Genomic DNA, 22258 nt, shown 5'->3' with positions numbered 1-22258 from the left:
GCTCTTCTTCCCAGCTCTGTATAAGTGGAAAAGCTTGTCTCTCTCTCTCACCAACAGAAGTTGGTCCAATACAAGGTATTACCTTGCCCACCTTCTCTCTCTAATATCCTGGAACCAACACAACTACACCATCACTGTATATACCTTTTAATACTGTTTCTCTTCTGTCATCATGTAATAAACTACACAGGTAAACTGCTTCCAGATTTTACACAATTAAGAAACTAATTATAAAGAGGGCTCTCTTCAAAACTGAAAGGGTACAGTGAGTAATGTGCATTTTATGGATAATGCATCCACAAGGATTTAAACTGGATGGATTAAAGCCAAGCATAGCACATCCTTAACAATTTAACCATGTTTCTAGATTTTCCATTCTATTGTTGTTCCTAAAAGCAGCATCAATTAAGAATTTAGGTAAAGGAGGACACACTGAAAGTATAATCTACTAAAGATTCAGTTCTGTCCTCTGCTAGTCATGTCCTCCTCTCCCCAAGACAAAACAAAGAGACATTGGTGCTGTTGTTGCTGATATCCCAGAGTTACATCCACATTGGTAAAGAAGCCTGCCAAGCCTCTAAGAGCGTTTAACGAGGAAATGTTCGATTCACTAAGCACACTTTGCATGTGTCTATGCGAACTCTGATAGTAAGGATAAATTGCAGTCACAGGCCTCCTGCGTGTACTGTAGAAGGAGAGGCATTTGTTTGAAGTGTGTCAGGCCACGCTTCAACAACCTCTGACGGCAAACACTACCCCTTCCCGCATTCCTCCATGTCTGCAATCTTACACCTCGTGCTTATTAGCAAACCCCCTCCAAGCCTGTCAGAAACAAATCCATGCATTAAAAAAATGATTGAATGGACAGAAAAGCATTGGCTCAGGTTTACAGAAAGTATATTGATTCCTTGCATTGGCAAGATTAATGCATTCAATGAGCATGTTCTGCAGCAGCTATTGGCATGTAACCGGAGCAGCATCCTGTTCCCACTGAACTCAATGGCAAAAATCCCACTGCTTTCCATTGGAGCAGGCTCCTTATAGATTAACCATTCCCTCCTTCGTGAATAGAAGCAAATACAGTTTAGCCCAGCAGAACTAGATGAATACCGTGCAATGTTTTGTGGTGCAGCAATGCAACCTCAGCACTAGCGCTGCGTGCATTAACCCGGTCCGCCCCCTTGCAGTGTGGCAGCAGAGCCCACTTTATGTGCAGAGTAACAGATGAGCCTGTGCCATGTACGCGCTTTGTGCTGCACCAGGGCAGCCTCCCTGCCGGCCAACGACTCCAGCCCGTACAGGAAGGGAACAGCACCGGCCGATCCAACTTTGCAGGACTGGAAGCGAGTTGCCTACACTGTGCAAGGGTTGCGTTACAGCCCTGCAGCCTCTGGGCCCTCACCCTCCCAGACCTGGCAGGCAGTCAGGCAGCAGCTCCAGCTCTCTTGCTAGCTCTCTTCGGTTCTACCTCGCACACATACATACAGCCACAGGATCTTGCACACGGGGGGAGGGGGGGTCGCTTGCAGTGCTTTATAGATCCCTCCGCGCTTCTGCGAGTGTGTGTGTGACACTGACAACTCCTTGGGAAGTGAGTGGAAGGGAAGGAACTACTTTCAGGAAACTAGCTTGCCCTGGAGACACTGCGAGGGGAGGCGCTGCAGGCCTCTCTAGCGGCGGGGGGGCCCGAGGGGATTATTTTCTCTGCCGCCGGCCCCCTCCCGTGGTTAGTGGGATTTAAGCTGTGGCGGCGGAAGGAGCCTGAAGTCAACGCTTCCGCCCAGTTTTCCTGCGAGGAGGAGGTGGGAGGAGAGCGCGGGGCTGCGGCTAATGGAGTTGCTGCTGCTGCTGGGGCCGGAACGCGGCTGCTGAACTTATCGCCGCCTCCGGCTGGGGGCTTCTCCCTTCCGCCCCGCCGCGGGACGCCCGCTGGCTCCTTGCCCCCATTGCCCCTCTCCGCACACAAACAGCCGTGACGCATCCCGCCGCCCCATCCCCCCAGCTGCCTCACAGCGCCTCCCCGCTCCACCCCCACCCCCCGGGGCCGCCCGGCTTGTTCCTCGCTCGGGGCTGTTGCTCGCGGAGGGAGGGGTGGGTGACCTGCCCCCGCCACTTCCTTCCTCCCCCGCTCCCCCCGGATCGCGGCCGCTGCTGGTCGGAGGAATTTCTGCCGCGGCTGCTCCCCTCCCCGCTGCCCCGGGGCGCGCTGCGAGGGGAGAGCCCGCTCGGCGAGGAGGCGGAGGGCACGGAAGGGAGCTGCAGCGGGAGATGAGCTGCAGCAGGAGGACGGCGGCGCGGAGTCCACTGCTGCTGGGAGCCTTCCTCTTCCCCCGGCGCCAGCCTGCTCCCATTGAAGACCGGAGGGGCTGCGGCTGCCACCATCGCTGAGGCAGGGGGCTGCGCTCCAGCGCCGGACAGCCAAGTCCCCTGCGGCTCTCGGATAAAAGACTTGCCCTTGCCCCTGCCGCGTTGCTAGTGCTTCCCCTTGGGGAGGCAGATCCGGGGGTTAACAATGGTGAGGTTTCTGGTGAGTTCTTGCTGCGCCCTGGCTGCGTCGGTGCTGCTGCTGCTCCATCTCGCTGTCGGATCGCGGTGAGGAGAAAATGAGCGAAGAGACGGCGACTTCTAACAACGAGTAAGCAAATATTATTAATCTTCGTCGGATTCCTCCGTTTCCTGGCTCCCCTGCTTTTACGTTTTGGCATTTCAACGCTGCATTGCTCTGGCTTTTTGGATGGTCTGTGCCCGTGTGTATATTGCGCATCAGTCCGTACCCGTAGGGAGACCCTGAGGGTCTCTTCTTGTGGTTGAGGAGCTTCTTTCATAAAGACTGGGAGCCAGTCTCTATGAAAGTGCTGTGCAATTACAGCATGACAAAAAAGTGGCCAGGTAGCGTGTTGAAGGTGGGGAACGGTGGGGGTTTAATGTCCAAACATACTGACAGTGCACCCCGCTCTTCCACATGCCGCCTGGGATCAAATCTTATCTCCTAGATGTTGCACATGGAAACTAGGGTGTGGGAGCTTCATCCTGCAGGAGACTGCTGCTGAATTTTAATTGGATGACTCAATGTAAATACAGTTTAAACCTTTCCCTAACGCTTTTTTTGGTTTGTTTTTAAATGAGCTGCTGTGACTTCTTTTTTAAGGGAAAAGCAAGTCTCGTACATTTTTAATGTACCTAGCTTGGATAATCAGTCGGCCTCATGTGGTTTTTAGATATTTGTCCTACCCATTTATCCTATTAGTCTGTGATACTTACATTTTGGATGGAGTGGAAGAAATAATATTCTACTAGTAAATGTGTCTTATGGCGTTGAAAAACAGAAGCGCAAAGTATTTTGCGGTGGGTTGATCTCAGTCGTTATCAGAAACACTTAAGGGTATAAAGTGCATAAGGGTTACTGTTGGCTCTGACTGCTACAGGCTGTGTAATCCTTTCCAGAATAATGATTTACAATTTAGTCATTTGCTGATAATTTGTTTTACGAGTGATGTGGCTCGTCATAGTGCAGAGACAACTCTTGGTGATGGAAAATAACCGTCGTGTGCTTTTTAAAAAAATTATTTTTAATAGCGAGTTAATTTATATGACAAAAATGTCATTGGCAGTGGGAGGCAAATTGTTATTTGCATGCATTCCTCTAAATAAAACCTTCATTCCTTAAGATATACCTCGTTAAGGAAAAGCATTTTTCTTTTTAAAACATTGACTACATTTTCAAAGTTGGATAACAAGAGTTTTGAGAAATCCTGAGCTCCAGTCTGTAAAGCACGAAGCATTACACTGAGGTGGTTTAGAAGGTGAATTGCTTCAGTATCGGTGTAAGGAGGCAGAAGCAGTCGCCATGTTTTCTTTTTTGTGAATCGTTCTAATTTGCATACCACAATCTCCATTCATAAAAAAAAAACCATTAAACCATCACCGTTGACATTCAACAAAACCTGCCTTTCAAATTGTAGAGGCCTTTTCCTGCACGTCAACGGACTGGTTGTTGTAGGAAGTTTGAACGTTAGGATTTCCAGGTCTACTTGTATTTTTTTTAAAAAAAAATTGCTTGTTGACAGAATTATGTGGGAAATATCAGCTCTGGGAGGTGCTGGGAGCACGTGATCTACTCCATTCATAAAATACCTGGCTGTCCATTCACAGTGCAGTACACTGTCTGTACTGAACAGACTTGCAGATTAGATCTGCATAGAAAGAGAGAGACTAAGAAGTTTATGTTAGAGTGCAATGGGGGAGAGACTGCTTATTGCTAGGGAGCCTGGAGAAACCTGTACTTTTTGTTGCTGATTTTCTTTTTTTGTTTTTAAAATAAAGATTGCATTCAAAGAGACATTAATCCAGAAATCACTTTCTTTATTAAATTTCAAAATTTATTAAGGAAAGGAGTGTTAAGAAGATAATTAGGGTAATTTCATATTTAGGAAAAAGAAAAGGAGTACTTGTGGCACCTTAGAGACTAACCAATTTATTTGAGCATAAGCTTTCATGAGCTACAGCTCCGATGAAGTGAGCTGTAGCTCACGAAAGCTTATGCTCAAATAAATTGGTTAGTCTCTAAGGTGCCACAAGTACTCCTTTTCTTTTTGCGAATACAGACTAACACGGCTGTTACTCTGAAACCTTTCATATTTAGGAACAGTGAATCAGAAATAAAATACCAAAAAACCAAATTTACCAGTGCATTTTGTTGCATTGCTTTCAAGACAAAATATTAACCATTTTGCCAATTCCCACAGCAATAAACAATTCAAATTATTTTTTGTTATCAGTAGAACACTACTATTTATTTCTATATCAAGGAATATCAGATGCTAGTGTTTCTAATAAGTCTAACCTTAATGAGATGACATTGACTTGAAAATCACATCTTAGATAATGCTGTATCTTCTGTTAACTAATTCCTCAGATCGCTAAAATTGAAAAGTCAGTGAAAAGGAAATATTTTTCTCTTATATATAGTCACTTTCATATATAGACACTTTTCTCTTGCTGAAAAGACCTTTTTAAATATCAAAGGAGCAGAACACTTTTTTAAAAAAATTTGAACCAATGTAGAGGATGCTGTAGTACAAATTAATTTTATTTTAATTAGTGTGTTTATAAAATTTTGAGCATCCCAATTAAAAAAAAATCAAATATTCAGAGACATTTAGTTGTTAGATTCTAGTTACCCAGCCACAAAACAAATTGAATCTGAACCCCTTGTTAGAAGTACTGAGTGGGTTGCTGTGTTAAAATGCTTATGTACAGTGATAAACTATCCAAACAATATATTTAACAAATATATGACAGGGATGCTTTCTGGAGGGATTGGGGGAGTTTTGTTGTTAACAAACCAGCAGAATGATGTTTGAGTGATTTCAACAGTTTATCAGAAATGAGGGGTGAAAATTTGCTTATGGTATTTCAGTTTGGGTCCATTTTTAATTTTTCTAGGTACTTGAATGTAAACAGAAGACTAACGTAAAAATTTACAAGGCTCTGTCAACTTAAAGATCATTTTTCTGTGTGAACAGCTTTTTTTTACCTACAAGGGTTGCAGGTAACACTCAAGATCACTATAAATGAAAAATTTAAAACAATTTTTTCTAATTTTTTCATTTTGTTTATTTACTTTGTGGTTTGACAGCACTTAGTTTCACTGTTTCATCTGTTTTGTATGTGTCTTTCACATAGCAACAGAGGAAAGAACAACATTATTGCCTTAATGTATTCATCTACAAATTTCTCATCAAGTAAAGACAAATAGGGGTACTTGAAAAGACATTTTGTTGCAATGTAAGTAACTGAGAACTCTGGTTGAAGCTTGGTCATTAGTCTTTGTGCTTGCAAAACTCCCATTCATGCAGAAGGACTAACGATTGGACTGTGTGTTTGTTCAGAGTTTGATCTCATCTAAGAATATATTGTAAATCTTACTGTAAATCATGTCAGTAAAATAAAAGGGCGTGAAAGTTAAAAGCTATATCAGGTGTCACTGCTTCTTGTGTTTTTAAATGACTATGTAGAAGGCAGCCATACAAAATTCTGCTTACTATGGACAGGGTATTTTTGTAGTTGGGAAAATTAGTTTGTTTTTTGATTAGTTTTTGTTTTAATTTTCATCTTCGTGGTAAAGGGTAAACAAGTAGATTTTTTTGTGTGGGCCGTGCTGGGCCTGGCTTGGACTGTTTTCATGGCAGTTTGACTTGGCTGATGGACAATAAAAATAATGTTGATTCATTTTTGTCATTTTGATATAGTGGAAGAGTGAAGATTTTTCATGTTGCTCTTGGACGTGAGCTAATAATGTTGGTTTGAGCTATACATAATGTGAACAGGCACCTTGCAAAGTTTTACTCTTTCCTCTATGTACCCCATTCTTGACCAGAAGCACCCCACTAATTCCACCACTGGGCCGCCGTTGAACAGAATAAATTTACTATGAAATAGAGAGAGAAGGTGGGTGAGGTAATATCTTTTATTAAGCCAACTTCACCCGCCATGTCTCTCGCTAATATTCTGAGACCAACATGGCTACAAAAACATTGCATGTGACCGTTAAAACTACGTGGCACTTTTTTATGTGGACAAATAACCACTAACCTTGGATGAAATTACTAAACTCATTTTGTAATACAGTGCTGTTTTGGGACCCATTAGTCCAAAAGTAAGTGACATCCTATTAGCAGTTTTTTATCATTATTTCCTATTGTGTATATTAGTTGCAGGTTGCCTTTCACTGGGTGAAGTGGTGCCTGGTTCTGCAAGCCCTCTTTACTGTTTCTTCTGAACTCAATTTTGGGGGTCATTTGTGCATATTGAAGGCTTGTATATTTAGGCTCTGATTTGTAAATTGTTCTGAGATTCTTATGGATGAAAGGTGATCTTATATTCATATTGCCTTCTCATTTCCTTTAACTGTCAAGTCAAATATTTCCCCTCTTAAGTGTATAAAAAAATTTTTTTTTATGGTGGAGGTATGTTGCTGTCCATAGTTTGACAATGAAAGGACCGTGTTCTCAGAGAGGTATATCAATCTGTCATGTCATGGCAGATCTGAGCTATCCAATTGCAAGACATACACACGGAAGACTCAGTGTGGGGGGGAAAAATTGTTGGGTCAGATGTATCCCCCAAAAACTAGACTAGCTGTTTAAAATAAAATTGCAATAAAATTAAACTTTTTAAGTTCTAGGAAAATATTTACATTTATTTTAGATTTTGTACAACCTAATTTTATTTTTAAAGTATCCCCTTGTATTTCCAGCCAAAATATTGAATGATTAGGTTAATATGAGACCTTGATCCTGGAAATGAAACTAACTAGTCTGTTTTCATTGGTGGGTTTTTGTTTTGTTCTATTTTGTTTAATGCATCTTTGCAGCTTGGACAAACTCTCTAAATAGAAAAAAAAATTAGATTTCTAAAATTTCTGTCCCTTTTAATAGTCTGTTTGTTTGTAGTACAAGTAGGATGTATATAAAATGAGAGATTTTAAAAATGTAAATTGATAGTGTCCCTTCTGGATTCACTAATTAGGTTGTCATTGCCATTTTATAACTTGTTTCTTTCTGGGGCATAGTTTGTTCCAATTTTATTGGCTCTCTCATACTCTTTACTTGGCCTTATGTCCCAGCTATTACTCTGAAGGCAAATGAACTTTCAGGTTACATAATAATTTGAGAAGTCAAGAAAAACCACTTATGGGTCAGCTTTAGCAGCATTCCTTGATTGTTGTGATATCACAGAAAAAATTATTCTGGGATGTCATAGTAGAGCTGGAGCCAGTGGCATTATTTGGAGAAACTAAAGAAAGTTGTTGTTGTTGTTTGTGTTACATATTCAGTTGAACTGAATAGTGGGGACATTCAGTATGTATTTTGGAAATTAATTACATTTATTAATGTTGGCCCTGATCATGCCCAGAGGGGACTATTAATGAATAAAGGTTAGGTATATGATTTGTGTTTGCAGGTCTTCTTTAGTTTATCCGTTAGTCATTTTCTGCACATCTGTAAAGGTATATGCAGATTAGTTCTTCATTCTGACAGATATTTGTGTATATGCTGTTTGTTCTGCATATAATTACTGTCTACGTCCATGCATCTCTGCTGCGCTACTGAAATGTATATGTATAAGTGCATGAAGATGCATTTACTTAAGAAAGTGAACACTGAGTTTAAAGATTTAAGGTTTATAATTTAATTTTAACAATCTGAAAGAATATCAAGTAAATCTAAAAATCCTAATTTCACTATGGATCAACATATGATATTGTTCTAATTTTCCTGTTTACAAAAGCAGGATGGGGAACTTCTCTGCCTAGTTTATTGTGATGATCTGGAATTGGGCATGGAGAGAGAATTCATTAGGGAGAGCCAATGTCAGTGTAAATGGATTAACAGAATTCAGAGATAGGAGTGTGAAAAGTTAATGCTGGAAATGATGAAAAATAATACATCACAATGTTGAAACGGAAAGCAAAAAGGGCAGAGAATAAGGATGGATTAAAAATAGATTTTTTTAAATGAATTTTTAAATTTAAATTAACAGGCTATTTTAAAAAATTAACCTATTTTAAAATTGGACTTTGAACATTTATGTTAAGGCCTAAATTTATTATAATCTATTTTAGGTTAAGTACCAAAAATGATACTAAGCAGTAACTCTCTGCTTCAACCACCGTTCCAGAGGACATGCTTCCATTCTGATAACTAGTTCTGCTTGAGAACAGTCCAAAGCAGTTCATACTGACGCACGTTCACCTTCATCAGCTGGGTCAGATGCCACCAAGAAAAGGTTGATTTCCCTTGTGGTTTGGTTTCTGTAATTTCTGCATCCGAATGTTGCTCTTTTAAGACTTCTGACATGTTCCACACCTCGTCCCTCTCAGATTGTTAAATCGTGAGTCGAGTGCTGTAGCTATCTTTAGCAATCTCTCATTGGTACCTTCTTTACATTTTTGTCAAATCTGCAGTGAAAGTGTTCTTAAATTGAATAATGTGCTGGAACGTCATCCAAGACTGCCATCACATGAAATATATGGCAGAATGTGGGTAAAACCACAGAGCAGGAGATGTACAATTCTCCCCCAAGGAGTTCAGTCATAAATCTAATGCGTTATTTTTTTTAACGAGCGTCATCACCGTGGAAACATATCCTATGGAATGGTGGCTGAAGCATGAAGGGACATATGAATGTGTAGCATATCTAGTATGTAATGCAATGCCAGCCACAAAAGTGCTATGCCAGTGCCTGTTCTTACTTTCAGGTGACGTAAATAAGAAGCGGGCAGCATTATTGCCCGTAAATGTAAACAGACTTGTTTGTCTTAGTGATTGGCTGAACAAGAAGTAGGAACGAGTTGACCTGTAGGCACTATTCCTGATTGGATGAGGTCTACTAGTTCTACTGTCTTGAAGGACATTGTGACCAGAAACAGTCAATTCAACTCACTAACTACAAGTAATTTTTCCTTTGTTTAATAAATCAGCATTATATATAACATTTTTGATAAACCTTTTTTCTTACGTAGCCAGCACATTTAATAAAAATATGCTGTTTTTGTGCATTAGTAATCTAATCTGAATTTCCATTCAAATAGAGCTTAACACAAATCAGAAGTAAAATATTAATCATCTAGTAAATAAGAAATGCATAATTCACCATTTTCTAACATAAAAATGTAAAAATTGAGAATCTGGATAAATTAAGTTAAAATATGTAATTACTGGCATTACAATTATGTACCTTTATCATCTTGGTTAGTGGGGGTGGAGGGGAGGCCAAATTTAGCATAAAGGTTATGTTTAGTTACATATATGTATATTTTAATGGTTTCCAACCAATGAGAATCCACCATACTTTGGGGAAATAACTAAAAGTACAATTGCAAAACAAGATTAAAATTAATTATTTAAATAAAGGTTTCCTGCTTGCTGATTTAAATCAGGATTACAGTTGATTTTATTGCTTTGATTTAAATGAATCTGCCCTGCAGAGAAGTGATCTTGTATTTCTAAGACAAGGGACAATGAATTTAATGCATACAAAAAAAAATCAGAAAGAAATTACAGTACGTATAGAGTTTTACATGACATAAATGACATAAAAATATCACATAAAGTAGTATGAAATTTTGTGCAGGCCTAAATATGCAAATATACTCTGCAGATTCCCCCTGGGTTAAGTATGTTTTAGGGAATCTGGAGAGAACACAGGAACTGCCATATTGTATTGGAGCTAAGGTCCATCTGTTCTAGTACTCTCTCTGACAGTGGCCAGTACAAGGTGCTTTAGGGGTAGGTGTAAAAATCCCACAGTAGGTACTTGTGGAATATTCTACCCCTATATTAGGTCTCGTCTCATAATTCTAAATTTATTTAAGCCATGAAGCACGTTATCCCTTTCACACAATTTTCATCTTCAATTATGATGATAAATTCTGGATATTCTTGATATTAACATTCCTTCTTGAATCTTCTTAGTTCTTGGCCTCAACTTCCTGTGGCAATGATTTCCTTGGCAATTCCTTGAATTGCATTTGAATTTCCCACCTATTAATTTCTTTGGATGTCCCCTTGTTCTTGTGTTATGAGACAGGGAGAACAGAAGTTCCTGATTCACTTTCTTTATGCCATTCTTTATTTTACATACTTTTATCTTGTCCTCTCTTAATCATCTCCTTTTCCAAGATAAACAGTCCCAACATTTCATCCTTGCTTCATATGAAGTGTTTCCATATCCTTGAGTCATGCTGCTCTTTACTGAAACCCACTCTAGTTCTGTTGTATCCTGTTTGAAATGGGATGATGAGTAATATACCCAGTATTGCAGATGAGACCCACCACTGATTTAGAAAAAAGCATTTTAATTGTAGTATTCACAATCCCATTCTTCATGCTGCTTAACATTTTGTTTGTGGGTTTTTTTTTTTACCAGTGCCTCACACGGAGCAGAAGTCATCACTGATCTGTTTGCAGTGATGCCCAGATCCCTTTTCTGAGGAAATAAAGAAACCTTTAGCACAGTGTACTAGAAAAGCTTACTTATCAAGCAACTGAGAAGAATAGGTGGAATAGCTTATTTATAAAAACAGCTATCCTGCATAAGAGTAGCACGGGAAAATATGGATCACCTTGGTTCTCCTTTTCATGTATCCAGTATTGGATAAGAAGAGAACAAGTTTTTGACTTGACATTAGCTTAAGAAGAAGCAGTTGGTGGCCCATAAAAAATTGCTGGCCCATATCTCCCAGTGGCTTTTGTTCATATGTGCCACTGGGAACATGAATATGGTACATGTCTTTATCAAGAAGGATCTGTAATAAAGACCAACCTCTAGATCTAGGGAGGGCTTTGGACACATTTTATCAATGTAGAGACCAAGACGACATTTTTTGGTCTTGAATTCATCTAATCCTTACCTACCATTCTCATAATCGTAAGACTGTAAGGGACCATGAGAGGTCATCTAGCTCTGTCCTACCATGAGTGCAGGGCACTAAGTATTATCTAGATTCTAGGCCATCCCTGTCAGGTGTTTGTCTAACCTGCTCTTAAAAAATCTCCAACAGTGGAGATTCCACAACCTCCCTAGGAAATTTATTCCAATGACTAACTACCCTGACAGGAAGTTTTTCCTGACGTCCAACCTAAATCGCCTTTACTGCAACTTAATCCCATTTCTTCTTGTCCTATCCTAGAGGTTAAAGGAGAACAATTTTTCTCTCTCCTTGTAACAGCCTTTTATGTACTTGAAAAGTATTGGCCCCTCTGAGTCTTCTCTTTTCCAGACTGAAAACATTTGGTTCGTTTAATCTTCCCTCATAGGTCATGTTTTCTACACCTTTAATAATTTTTGGTGCTCTTCTCTGGGCTTTCTGCAATTTGTCCACGTTTTTCCTGAAATGTGGCTCCCAGAACTGGACACAATACTCGAGCTGAGTCCTCATCAACATAGAGTAGAGCGGAAGAATTACTTCTTGTCTTTCTTACAACACTCCTGCTGCTATATCCCGAAATGGTGTTTGCTTTTTTTTTTTTGCAACAGTGTTACACTGTTAACTCATATTTAACTTGTGATCCACTATGACCCCCAGATCCCATATTGTTGGTCTATTATTTCAGTTTATCAGCTATAAAAATGGTGGCTTGAATACTATTTTATTTCTACTCTTGGCCTCCTTTAAGGTAGACAGAATTAATATCAATTTCTTCAAGTATGTCCTTGAAGGGGGGAAAATGCATTTAAGTTCTAAACACTGCAGTTCACTATGAAAAGCACCTTTAGTTCAGTAGTGAGTGGTTTCCTGCATATGATTGCAGTGCTGAATAAAATCCCAACTCAATCCAAGTAAAGTAGGAGAAGAAGAAAAAAGTCATTCCCAAAGTAGTAAATCATGATCATTGTATTTATAGATTCTGTCAGTCGTGCGGAAATAGAAAAGAACACATGAACATTAAAAGCTTCTATTCCACTGGTTCATAGTGCCACCACAGATTCATTAAAAATAGATTAAATAAGTGTATAGCAAGCTTGAAAAAGCTGCACTTAAACTCAGTAGGTTGGGACCTAATTCCCTTACAGGCAGATAGACCAAAAGCCACAGATGTCTTAACTGTATCCTGCTTCCTAATATTGACAGAACACTTTTTGTGCCACACATGTTTATCTCAGATGTGCTTGCTTTTGAAGATTTACTTTAAAATAGTATTAGAGTTTAACCCAAGTAGACATTACAACTATATTGTTTCATCTCATGATCTTTGTGTTAACTTGAAAGGGAAAAAGTCCATGTGTTGTCATTTTAGTGCCTCTTCTGTAAGAATGTATTGCTTCTGACAACGTAACATTTGAATAAAGCGATTAGTGATATGATGCCACAGAAATGTAAGTAGTTGTTCTCTTCCCTCTGACAAGCACAGACTTTAGTTCAGTGAGCAACGCAAATGACCAAATAATACGATCCCAATGTGCGTCACAGAAGAACGTCACAAACAGTACCAGAATTTGAAATATCATTTAGTTAAAGAAAGAGGATGAAGGAGACTTTCAAAGATGAGAATAAATGCATAAAAGTAAAAACTGATGTGTTCACCACCCTTTACAAAGTTCCACCCCAAATTCCTAATTAGTATATGCATTTTTTGAAAAGCCAAATATTTCTCTATTTAAAACACTAAAATGAATATTGTCAACTTGCATTTTTCCCATATTTAATTTTTGTAAGAACAAGCTTCTCTTAAACCTGTAGAAATGCTTCCCTGTTCATTTTAAAAAAACTCAGTAAAGAACAATTTTAAACAAACATTCACCTGTAATGTGTGACACCTTGGCATTGAAGCTGAAATTGATTATGAACAGAAAGGAAATTGACTTATTTGATTTTTTTTTTTCAGGAGCTGAGACTAATGCAGAGAGTAAACAAGAAGCACAGTGAAGAGTAAATTGGATTTGTAAAATTATCTTACTGATTTATATCCTTCTTAGTAATATAGCCACAAAAGTTTAAGATAATTTTTAAAACTGATGTGTCCTATTTTTAAAAGGCTAAAACAGAATCAATAAGGTGTGGCTCACAACATGATATGCTGCCTGTGATTCCAACTCTAGAAAAGCACAGCCCTATTTTTGTGAAGTGGCGGGTCCTGAATGGCAGCAGGAATGGCTTCTGCCATGCCATTGACATTCAGGAAGGCAGTAGATAAAAAGGGCAGTGGGGAAGGGGAGCACTCAGGTTGCTCTAATTTATGGCATCTTTATCTGGCTGCCTGTGGGCTTGTCTGCAGTCCAGAATTACTGAAGTGCTCCATGTTCTGGTGCTTCCACTCCTTCTCCCAGTAAACTACTATGTTGAGGCCACAATGGAGGAGCAGCATAGTGGTATGCATGCCAGCTCTATGCTGTGGGATTCTTTCTGTGGGCCCCTCTTCTCCCCTTATAGCTTCTTACACATCTGGAATGTTATAAAGGGGTAGGAGCAGGGATTAGAATCTGGTCCCAGGTCTCCAGTAGGATTTATCCAATACTTAATCATACTTCTTTGAGAATGAATATGATTAAGCTATTTGTTTGGCAATGCTGTTCTTCGCCCCCCCGCAGAAATAAATCCAAAATTCCCAATTCCCTTCATTCCTCTGTCTATCAAATACTTGTAAGGCAATGGCAAAGTGTGTCCTAACTCCCTTTTTGGTGTCCAGAGGATAACTGCCACTTCTGTTACAAGGTACTCATGTAGGTCACTTGTTGGAGGTCTGTGCTGTGGCTTTTAAAGTTCCTGGGCTCCAGCCCATGTAGGCAGTTACTGTGATTCCACATTATGGCATTATTGTGTTTTCAGTTGGGTCTTTAAAAACACTTGCAAATGGCATACAAAAACATGCCCAAAGAACATTAATATTGCAAAGTCAAGCACTCAAAAGTTTGAAAATGCCAGCATTTGCTTTTTTAACCTAAGTGTGTAAGCAGGAAGACTTCTGACAGGGTTGCAGAGCCAGGAATAGAACCCTCCAGTACAATGCCTTAAACACAAGGAAACATCCTTTCTCTTCTTGCAGCCCTGTGCCTCCTTCACTGTTCGTCCTGCGGACAGAATGAGGCAAGAGCAGAACAAATAGCATGTGATCATATAATTAGACTATCATGCTTATGGTCAAAGGGCAGAAATAGGATTTCTAGCCTTAATTCTGACACTATCAAACTCCTGAGTAATGTACTTTGAAACGTTGACCTTGTCCTAATGGTTTTTTGTATGTAATTTAGATAGAATTTTACTCTGATTCTTTGCTTCATATACTAATCAAATTGTCTCTTGTTTACTACAGTTTTCAGATATTAGTGGTGTTACTCCTGGGCAAGTCTGTACAATACCCTATAATATTTCTCGCCTGGATTGTTGTGAGCTGCTTCTTAAAACTCTTTGGCTTGATGGTACTTTTTCTGTGCATAAAAGGATATTTTAATACTTACCTGGAAGCTGAGTTATAATGTATCAGTTTGGAAGTCTCTCTCATATTCACCCATTCCTTTCTCTTTCATTGAGTGAAAATTTTTACTCTTAAATATGCTTTAGTCATATTATTTTCTTAGTCTTCCTAAAACATTAGCATGATGAGGAGAATCACATAAACATTTGAGCTTTGTCTTTCTGCCTAATTGGTAGTGCACACCTGACAGAAGCACACTTTACAGGTAAGGGTTAGGGCCAATGTATTTTACGGTGTCCACTAATTTGGTGCTTCATTTATTGGGCTCTCTACAAAACTAGTGCCAGGCTTTTTTTATTTTTTTTTGCCCCCCCCCCCCCCAACATACAAAGCACCTTAGTTGAAGTAAATGAGATTTCTGGGTGCTCACCATGTCTAAAACGGATCAATAGATGTTTTAAAGGAGATCCTAAAAACTGTTGGACACAGTTGAAAACTTTGGCCTTCCTCTATTTTTTACTGAGATCAGTGAAAGCATATTGAAATGATTTTTAAGAGATGGTGAGCACCCAAGGGGTCAGAATACGCTGGTGGGAGCTGCAGATGTTCAACACTTCTAAAAATGAGGCCCTTGATGCATGCAAAATAACTAACTAGAAAATAAGTCCCTGCAGATCAGCAGGCTGAATTTTAATTCCCCTTCACCTGTGCCACCTTTCAGGAAACTTAATTTTTTAGTAGGTTAGTAACAAATGTTATCCTGAACTTCTCTAGTTTAAAACAGCTAAGATATCAATACTATGTTATCATAAACTTGAAACATCCTCTTGTGGAGCCTGTTCCTCCCCACCCCCCAGTCCCCCCACCCTCAACATTTCATACACTGTTGCTATGGCAGTGGAAAATAATTCTGCATGTTAACGAGCCCATGTTAGATATTGGAGGCTTTTCACAAATCAGTTAAGTGCTTGCCTGGGGCACTGAAAATTGAGGCTACAAAACTATAAAAGCCACTTACTAACTAGAAGTGGCAGAAACATTTTAGAGATTAGGGAATCGTGCTCTACCATTTGATATAGACACTTCAGTATTCTATGCAGTGATATTTTCTGTTTGAAAACAATAGCCAAAAAAGTTGGAACAGTGTTACTGCATCACATCGTTAAAATATATTGTTTCCCTATAGTTTGTATTATAGGTAAGCAGCACAGAGCATTGGTGTGAAGGGAGATGCTCGTGTATGTATTTTATGGGTATGTTTGTCTTTAATGCAAAAATACACCTCCCTTTGTTTTAAAATGTACCTTGCCCCTTACTAAGTTCTTGGGGTATTAAGTGTACAGTTATCAGTCTCTAGTTTTTGATGTTAATATGTCTGCCTTCTAATGCAGCGAAGATAGAATGCACCCACGTTAGTTGCTGTGAAGTAAGGTGAAAATTATTACATTTTCATTTGCTAATTAATATCTTGAACAGGAGCTTGTGTATATGGAGCAGTTATTCCAGAATAAGGTAGAGGGCTACCTTATTTCAAGTGCTGTAGCTATTCAAGATTAACTCTCTGTTTGGACACTCTTATTCTAGACACTCTGTACATTGGTCACTTTTCCCATATATACAAGCCCAAAGAGTTCTTCTCTGCACTCTTTTTCCCCCCCTTCTATCTCCTGATCATTTTTTGTAGATTCCAAAGTCACCAAGTCTGACCTTGTATAATATAGACCACAGAACTTGCCAAAAATAATTGCTAGAGCATATATTTTAGAAAAACATCCAATATTGATTTTAAAAGTGTAAGCAATAGAGAATCCACAGCAGCCCTTGGTAAATTGTTCCAGTGGTTAATTACACTCTCTGTTAAAAATATGTGCCTTACTTATAGTCTGAATTTGTTTAGCTTCAGCTTCCAGCCACTGGATCATGTTATACCTTTCTCTGCTAGATTGGCGATCCCATTATTAAATATTTGTTCTCTATGCAGATACGTAAACTGTAATGAAGTCACACCTTAAACTTCTCTTTGTTAAGCTTAATAGATTGAGCTTCTTGAGACACTGAGGCATGTTTTCTAATCTTTTAATTTATTTTTGTGGCTCTTCTCTGAACCTTCTCCAATTTATCAATATCTTTCTTGAATTGTGGACACCAGAACTAGATACAGTATTCCAGCAGCAGTCACAGCAGCACCAAATATCAGGATAAGAGAGCCTCTTCTCCTACTCAAGATTCCCCTGTTTAATACAACCAAGGATTGCATTAGTCTTTTTGGCCATAGCGTCACACTAGGAGCTCATGTTTAAGCTGATTATCCACCACTACTCCCAAATCTTTTTCAGTCATTGCTTCCCAGGATAGAGTCCCCCATCCTGTAAGTATGGCCAACGTTCTTCATTTCTAGATGTATACGTTTTCATTTTGCTATATTAAAACTAGGGCTGTCAACCAATTTAAAAAATGAATTGTGATTAATCGCACTGTTAAACAATAATAGGATACCATTTATTTAAATATTTGTTTTCTATATTTATCAAATATATTTATTTTAATGATAGCACAGAATATAAAGTGTAAAGTGCTCACTTTATATTTTGGATTGCAAGTATTTGCACTGTAAAAAAAACAAAAGAAATAGTATTTTTCAATTCACGTAATACAAGTACTGCAGTGCAATCTCTTTATCAAGAAAGTTGAACTTGCAAATGTAGAATTATGTACAAAAAAACTGCATTCAAAAATAAAGCAATGTAAAATTTTAGCCCCTGGAAGTCCACTCTGTCCTCCTCGTTCAGCCAATCGCTAGACAAACAAATTTGTTTACATTTGCAGGAGATAATGCCTGCTTCTTGTTTACAACGTCACCTGAAAGTGAGAACAGGTGTTTTCATGGCACTGTTGTAGCTGGCATCGCAAGATATTTACATGCCAGATGCGCTAAAGATTCATATGTCCCGTCATGCTTCAACCACCATTGCAGGGGACATGTGTCCATGCTGATGATGGCTTCTGCTTGATAATAGTCCAAAGCAGTGGGGACCGACGCATGATTATTTTCATCATCTGAGTCAGATGCCACCAGCAGAAGGTTGATTTTATTTTTTCGTGGTTTGTCTTCTGTAGTTTCTGCATCTGAGTGTTGCTCTTTTAAGACTTCTGAAAGTATGCTTCACACCTTGTCCCTCTGAGATTTTGGAAGGCACTTCAGATTCTAAACCTTGGGTTGAGTGCTGTATCTACCTTTAGAAATCTCACAATGGTACCTTATTTGCTTTTTGTGAAATCTGCAGTGAAAGTGTTCTTAAAATGAACCATATGTGCTGGGTCATCATCCAAGACTGCTATAGCATGAAATATGTGGCAGAATGTGGATAAAACAGAGCAGGGGACATACAATTCTCCTCCCAGGAGTTCAGTCATAAATTTAATTAACGCATTATTTTTTTAATGAGCATCATCAGCATGGAAGCATGTCCTCTGGAATGCTGGCTGAAGCATGAAGGGACACACAAATGTTTAGCATATCTGGCATGTAAATACCTTGCAAAGCTGGCTGCAAAAGTGCTATGCAAATGCCTGTTCTCACTTTCTAGTGACATTGTAAATAAGAAGAGGGCAGCATTATCTCCTGTAAATGTGAACAGACTTGTTTGTCTTACCGATTGGCTGAACAAGAAGTAGGACTGAGTGGACTTGTAGGCTCTGAAGTGTTTTTTTGAGCAGTTATGTAACCAAAAAAAAAAATCTACATTTGTAAGTTGCATTTCACAACTAGGAGATTGCTCTACAGTACTTGTATGAGGTGAATTGAAAAAATACCATTTCTTGTATCATTTTTATAGTGCAAATATTTGTAATAAAAATAATATACTCTTTGATTTCAATTAGAACACAGAATATAATATATGAAAATTTAGAAAAACATACAAAATATTTAATAAATATCAAGTGTTATTCTATTGTTTAACAGTGCAGTTAAAACTGCGAATAATTGTGATTGATTTTTGAGTTAACTGCAATTAATCGACAGCCCTAATTAAAACATATTGTTTGTTTTGCACTCAGTTTACCAAGAGATCAAGATTGCTCTGTATCCCCTGACCTCTTTATTATTTACTATTCTCCTAATTTTTGTGTCATCTGTAAACTTGATCAGTAGTGATTTTTCTTTTCTTCTAGGTCATTAAATAGCTTAAGGCCGAAAACCAACAATCCCTGCAGGGCCCCACTAGGGAATAACATCCATTTGTTGCTAACGCCTCATTTATAATTACATTTTGAGACTTCTCAGTTATCCAGCTTTTAGTCCACTTCATGTGTGCTATGTTAATTTTATATCTTTCTAGTTTTTAATCAGAATGTTGTGCAGTACCAAGGCAAATGCCTTACAGAAGTCTAAGTAAATTACATCAACACAGTTACCTTTATCAGTCAAAAAATCTAAAAAATTTAAAAAAAATTAATTCTGGTTCTGTTTTCCACAAACCCATATGGATTGGCATTAATTATATTGTTGTCCTTTAATTCTTTATTAATAGAGTGCTTTCAGTTTTTTTGCCTGTCATTATCCAGGTCATCCCGTTTTTCCTTTTGGAATTTCCCCTGTGTTCCAAAGCTTATTGAAAATCAACATTGATGGTCTAGCAAGTTCCTCAGCCAGCTCTTTTAAAACTCTTAGATGCAAGTTATCTAGACCTCCAGATTTAAAAATGTCTAACTTAGTAGCTGCTGTTTAACATTGTCCTGAGATACTGGTGGAATGGAAAGAGTGGCATGACTACATCTGTCTGTTTAAATACAGAACAAATATTTATTCAACACTTCTGACTTTCCTGCATTATCAGTGATAATTCTAACATTTCCATCTAGTAATGGACCAATATCATTGTTAGTATTCTTTTTGTTCCTAACGAACTTTAAAAAAAAATCATTCTTATTGTCTTGAATTCTGCTGACCATAGATTTTGCCTTCTGTGTCTCTTTGCTTCCCTTATCAATTATCTACAAGTTCAAGCTTCTGATTTATGTTTATTACTATCAACTTCCCCCTTTCTTCCATTTGTTATGTATATATATTTTTTTATTGTTGCTTTCACTTCTCCTCTAAACCAGGTCCCTCTCTCTCTCCCCCCCCCCTTTTTCTTTGACCTTCTGCCTCGATTTGTGGGTTTGGGGGCTTCTAGTAGCATTTTCCGATTTTTTTTTAAATTTTTCCTCCCAGTTTTTAATCCTAGTCTTTAGGTTCCAGAAACTCCAAGCCTGTTGGCCACTCTTAAGATAAAACACATAATGTGTGTCTCTACATTTCAAGCCTCTCTGCTGTTAAGGACACCTTACTGTACAATGACTTCAGAATAGCCATTTTTAAGGTTCTTTCCTTGTTAAATAGACTACTTATTTCCTTGGGTTTTATTTTTAGTTAAGAAACTAAGACCCTGGCCAGGTTCTCCCCAAGAGATTTTGGCTGGTTTAATGAAAACCTTTAGGACTCCACTTGTAAAGCTGTTATCCTAGTGCATTATCACAAGCTAGGAAAAATCCTATTGTCAGTCAGCCTGGGACAACAAAAAATGGACCAGATAGTAAAATTTAATTTCTTCATTATTGTAAGGTCCATACTGCAATTTGTGCACCATATCGACTATAATTTTCAGACCAGTTTTATTAACTTTTTGATTTTTATGAGCTCAGTCCCAAGTTAGTTCATAAAATAAGGGTTCTATTGTATGCATTAATGTGGTACAAAGTGTGCCTTATTGGGTTTATTAAATTTAATAAAATACTTAATGGTAAATGCAGGTACATGTGGGGAAGATTTTTTTTAAGGAAGCTTATTCTGAGTCTTAAGGGCTTCTTTCTGTTAAAAAGATTGTCAGCTTTTTCAGCTCTCATCTCTAATTTACCTGTGACTTGGTTTAACTCCTACAGCTCCTCTTTTTTCCTCCTCATAAGAATGTATTGTTCCTATAAAAATGTATTTCCTTGGGCATCTTTGAATCCTAAGTGTGTGGTTTTGTACTGTGCAGTGTCTTTTCATCATTCTGCAGTAGAAAATGAGTTTCAGAGTTAGAGGAAGGCCTGTAGTGCGGATCCTGGCTACTATATAGAGCAGCTTTTCTGTTCACCTCGCAGCTGCTAAGCGTTTTATTTTGCATTTGTTAGAGGATGGGTTAGTAAGTGTCGTCATATGAAACAAAAATACAACTTGATTAGTCAACTAGTGTCAGTTGTTAAAACAGAAATGAAGTCAGTTATTTTCTCCTGATAGAGAAAAAACTATTGTATTCTATTAATTTCCCTTTAATTGAGTACATAACCTGAATCCATGATTGCCTGGTCTCCTTACTCTGATGTCTGTCTACTTTAAAACTTGTAATTTAGTCATAATAATTATAAGATCATGTTACATTTCTGGGGTTAAATCTATTTGACACATAACCCATATGAGAAAAACCCTTAACAAATAATAGTGCTTTCCATGATAGTTTAAGCTTTAGTTGATATTAGGATTATAAAACCTGGTTTTAAGGAGGAATTGCAGTTTATATCATAATGGAATATTTTATACTTTTGTTTAAACCATTGTTAAGTAGAAATTTCAAAGTTAGAAAGATTATCCTAACTTGATCAGCAAGACTGAAGTGTAAGTGTGTGTGTGGAAAATGTGCAGACTGGTAGGACCCTTGAATTACTTGGGTATCAAGTTGAAGACAAAATGAGGAACAGTTTTCACCATTCCAGTCACTTAACAGCTACATTGGAACTTGTAAAGTTTAGGATGCAGGGGTGTTTAACATCTTTTTTCCGTAAAATTATGCAAAAAAAGTAAAAAAAAGAAAAAAAAATCATGCTTATGCTGCTGCTGTTGTTGTTGTAGCTAGGTATCAAATCAAGCAAAATAAAATGTTATGAGGATAACGTTAAAACAAAACCCCGCAGGTGACATTTTCATCTGTGCTAAAGTACAGTGTTCTCAGCAGAAAAAAAAAAAAACCCTTTCCCTGATGTCACTTAGCAATTAAAATCATTCAATCACAGCAATTGTGTGTGTAAATAATTTGCTTAAACCTTGCGAGGGGGAGGGAGAGACAGTGAATACTTGGCAAGGACAGAGAGATAATTGACCACTGCTACTAGCTTGCTTATAACATTGGTATGTGGTGAAATTTTAAGACTTTGTTTGGCGGTTTCATCGTTAGAAAAGTGTTGAATTCATTTTTAATCACTTAGCAATCAGATCCTTTAGGACTTCACAAATACCATTTAAAAATACTGGAGTTAAGTTTTTCCCTTTGCTTTTCCATAGATAGAAGCTTTTTGTCTGCATCAACAGTAAGAATTGTATT

The 22258-nt window shown here is 38.2% G+C and overlaps 1 protein-coding gene across 1 annotated transcript in view; it reads left to right on the top strand.

Annotated features, from left to right (window-relative positions):
* The first annotated feature begins 1234 nt into the window (after positions 1–1234).
* The window catches only part of SPRED1 (sprouty related EVH1 domain containing 1), a 123598-nt gene continuing 102574 nt past the window's right edge, over positions 1235–22258 (top strand). The window contains exon 1 of the mRNA XM_048853958.2: positions 1235–2635. Coding sequence (XP_048709915.1) covers positions 2604–2635 — 32 coding nt within the window. The 5' untranslated portion in view covers positions 1235–2603. The remainder of the gene's footprint in view (positions 2636–22258) is intronic.

This window comes from Caretta caretta, chromosome 6 (assembly GCF_965140235.1).
Source record: "Caretta caretta isolate rCarCar2 chromosome 6, rCarCar1.hap1, whole genome shotgun sequence".
Lineage (NCBI taxonomy): Eukaryota > Metazoa > Chordata > Testudines > Cheloniidae > Caretta > Caretta caretta.
This window is presented reverse-complemented; position numbering and strand designations above follow the sequence as displayed.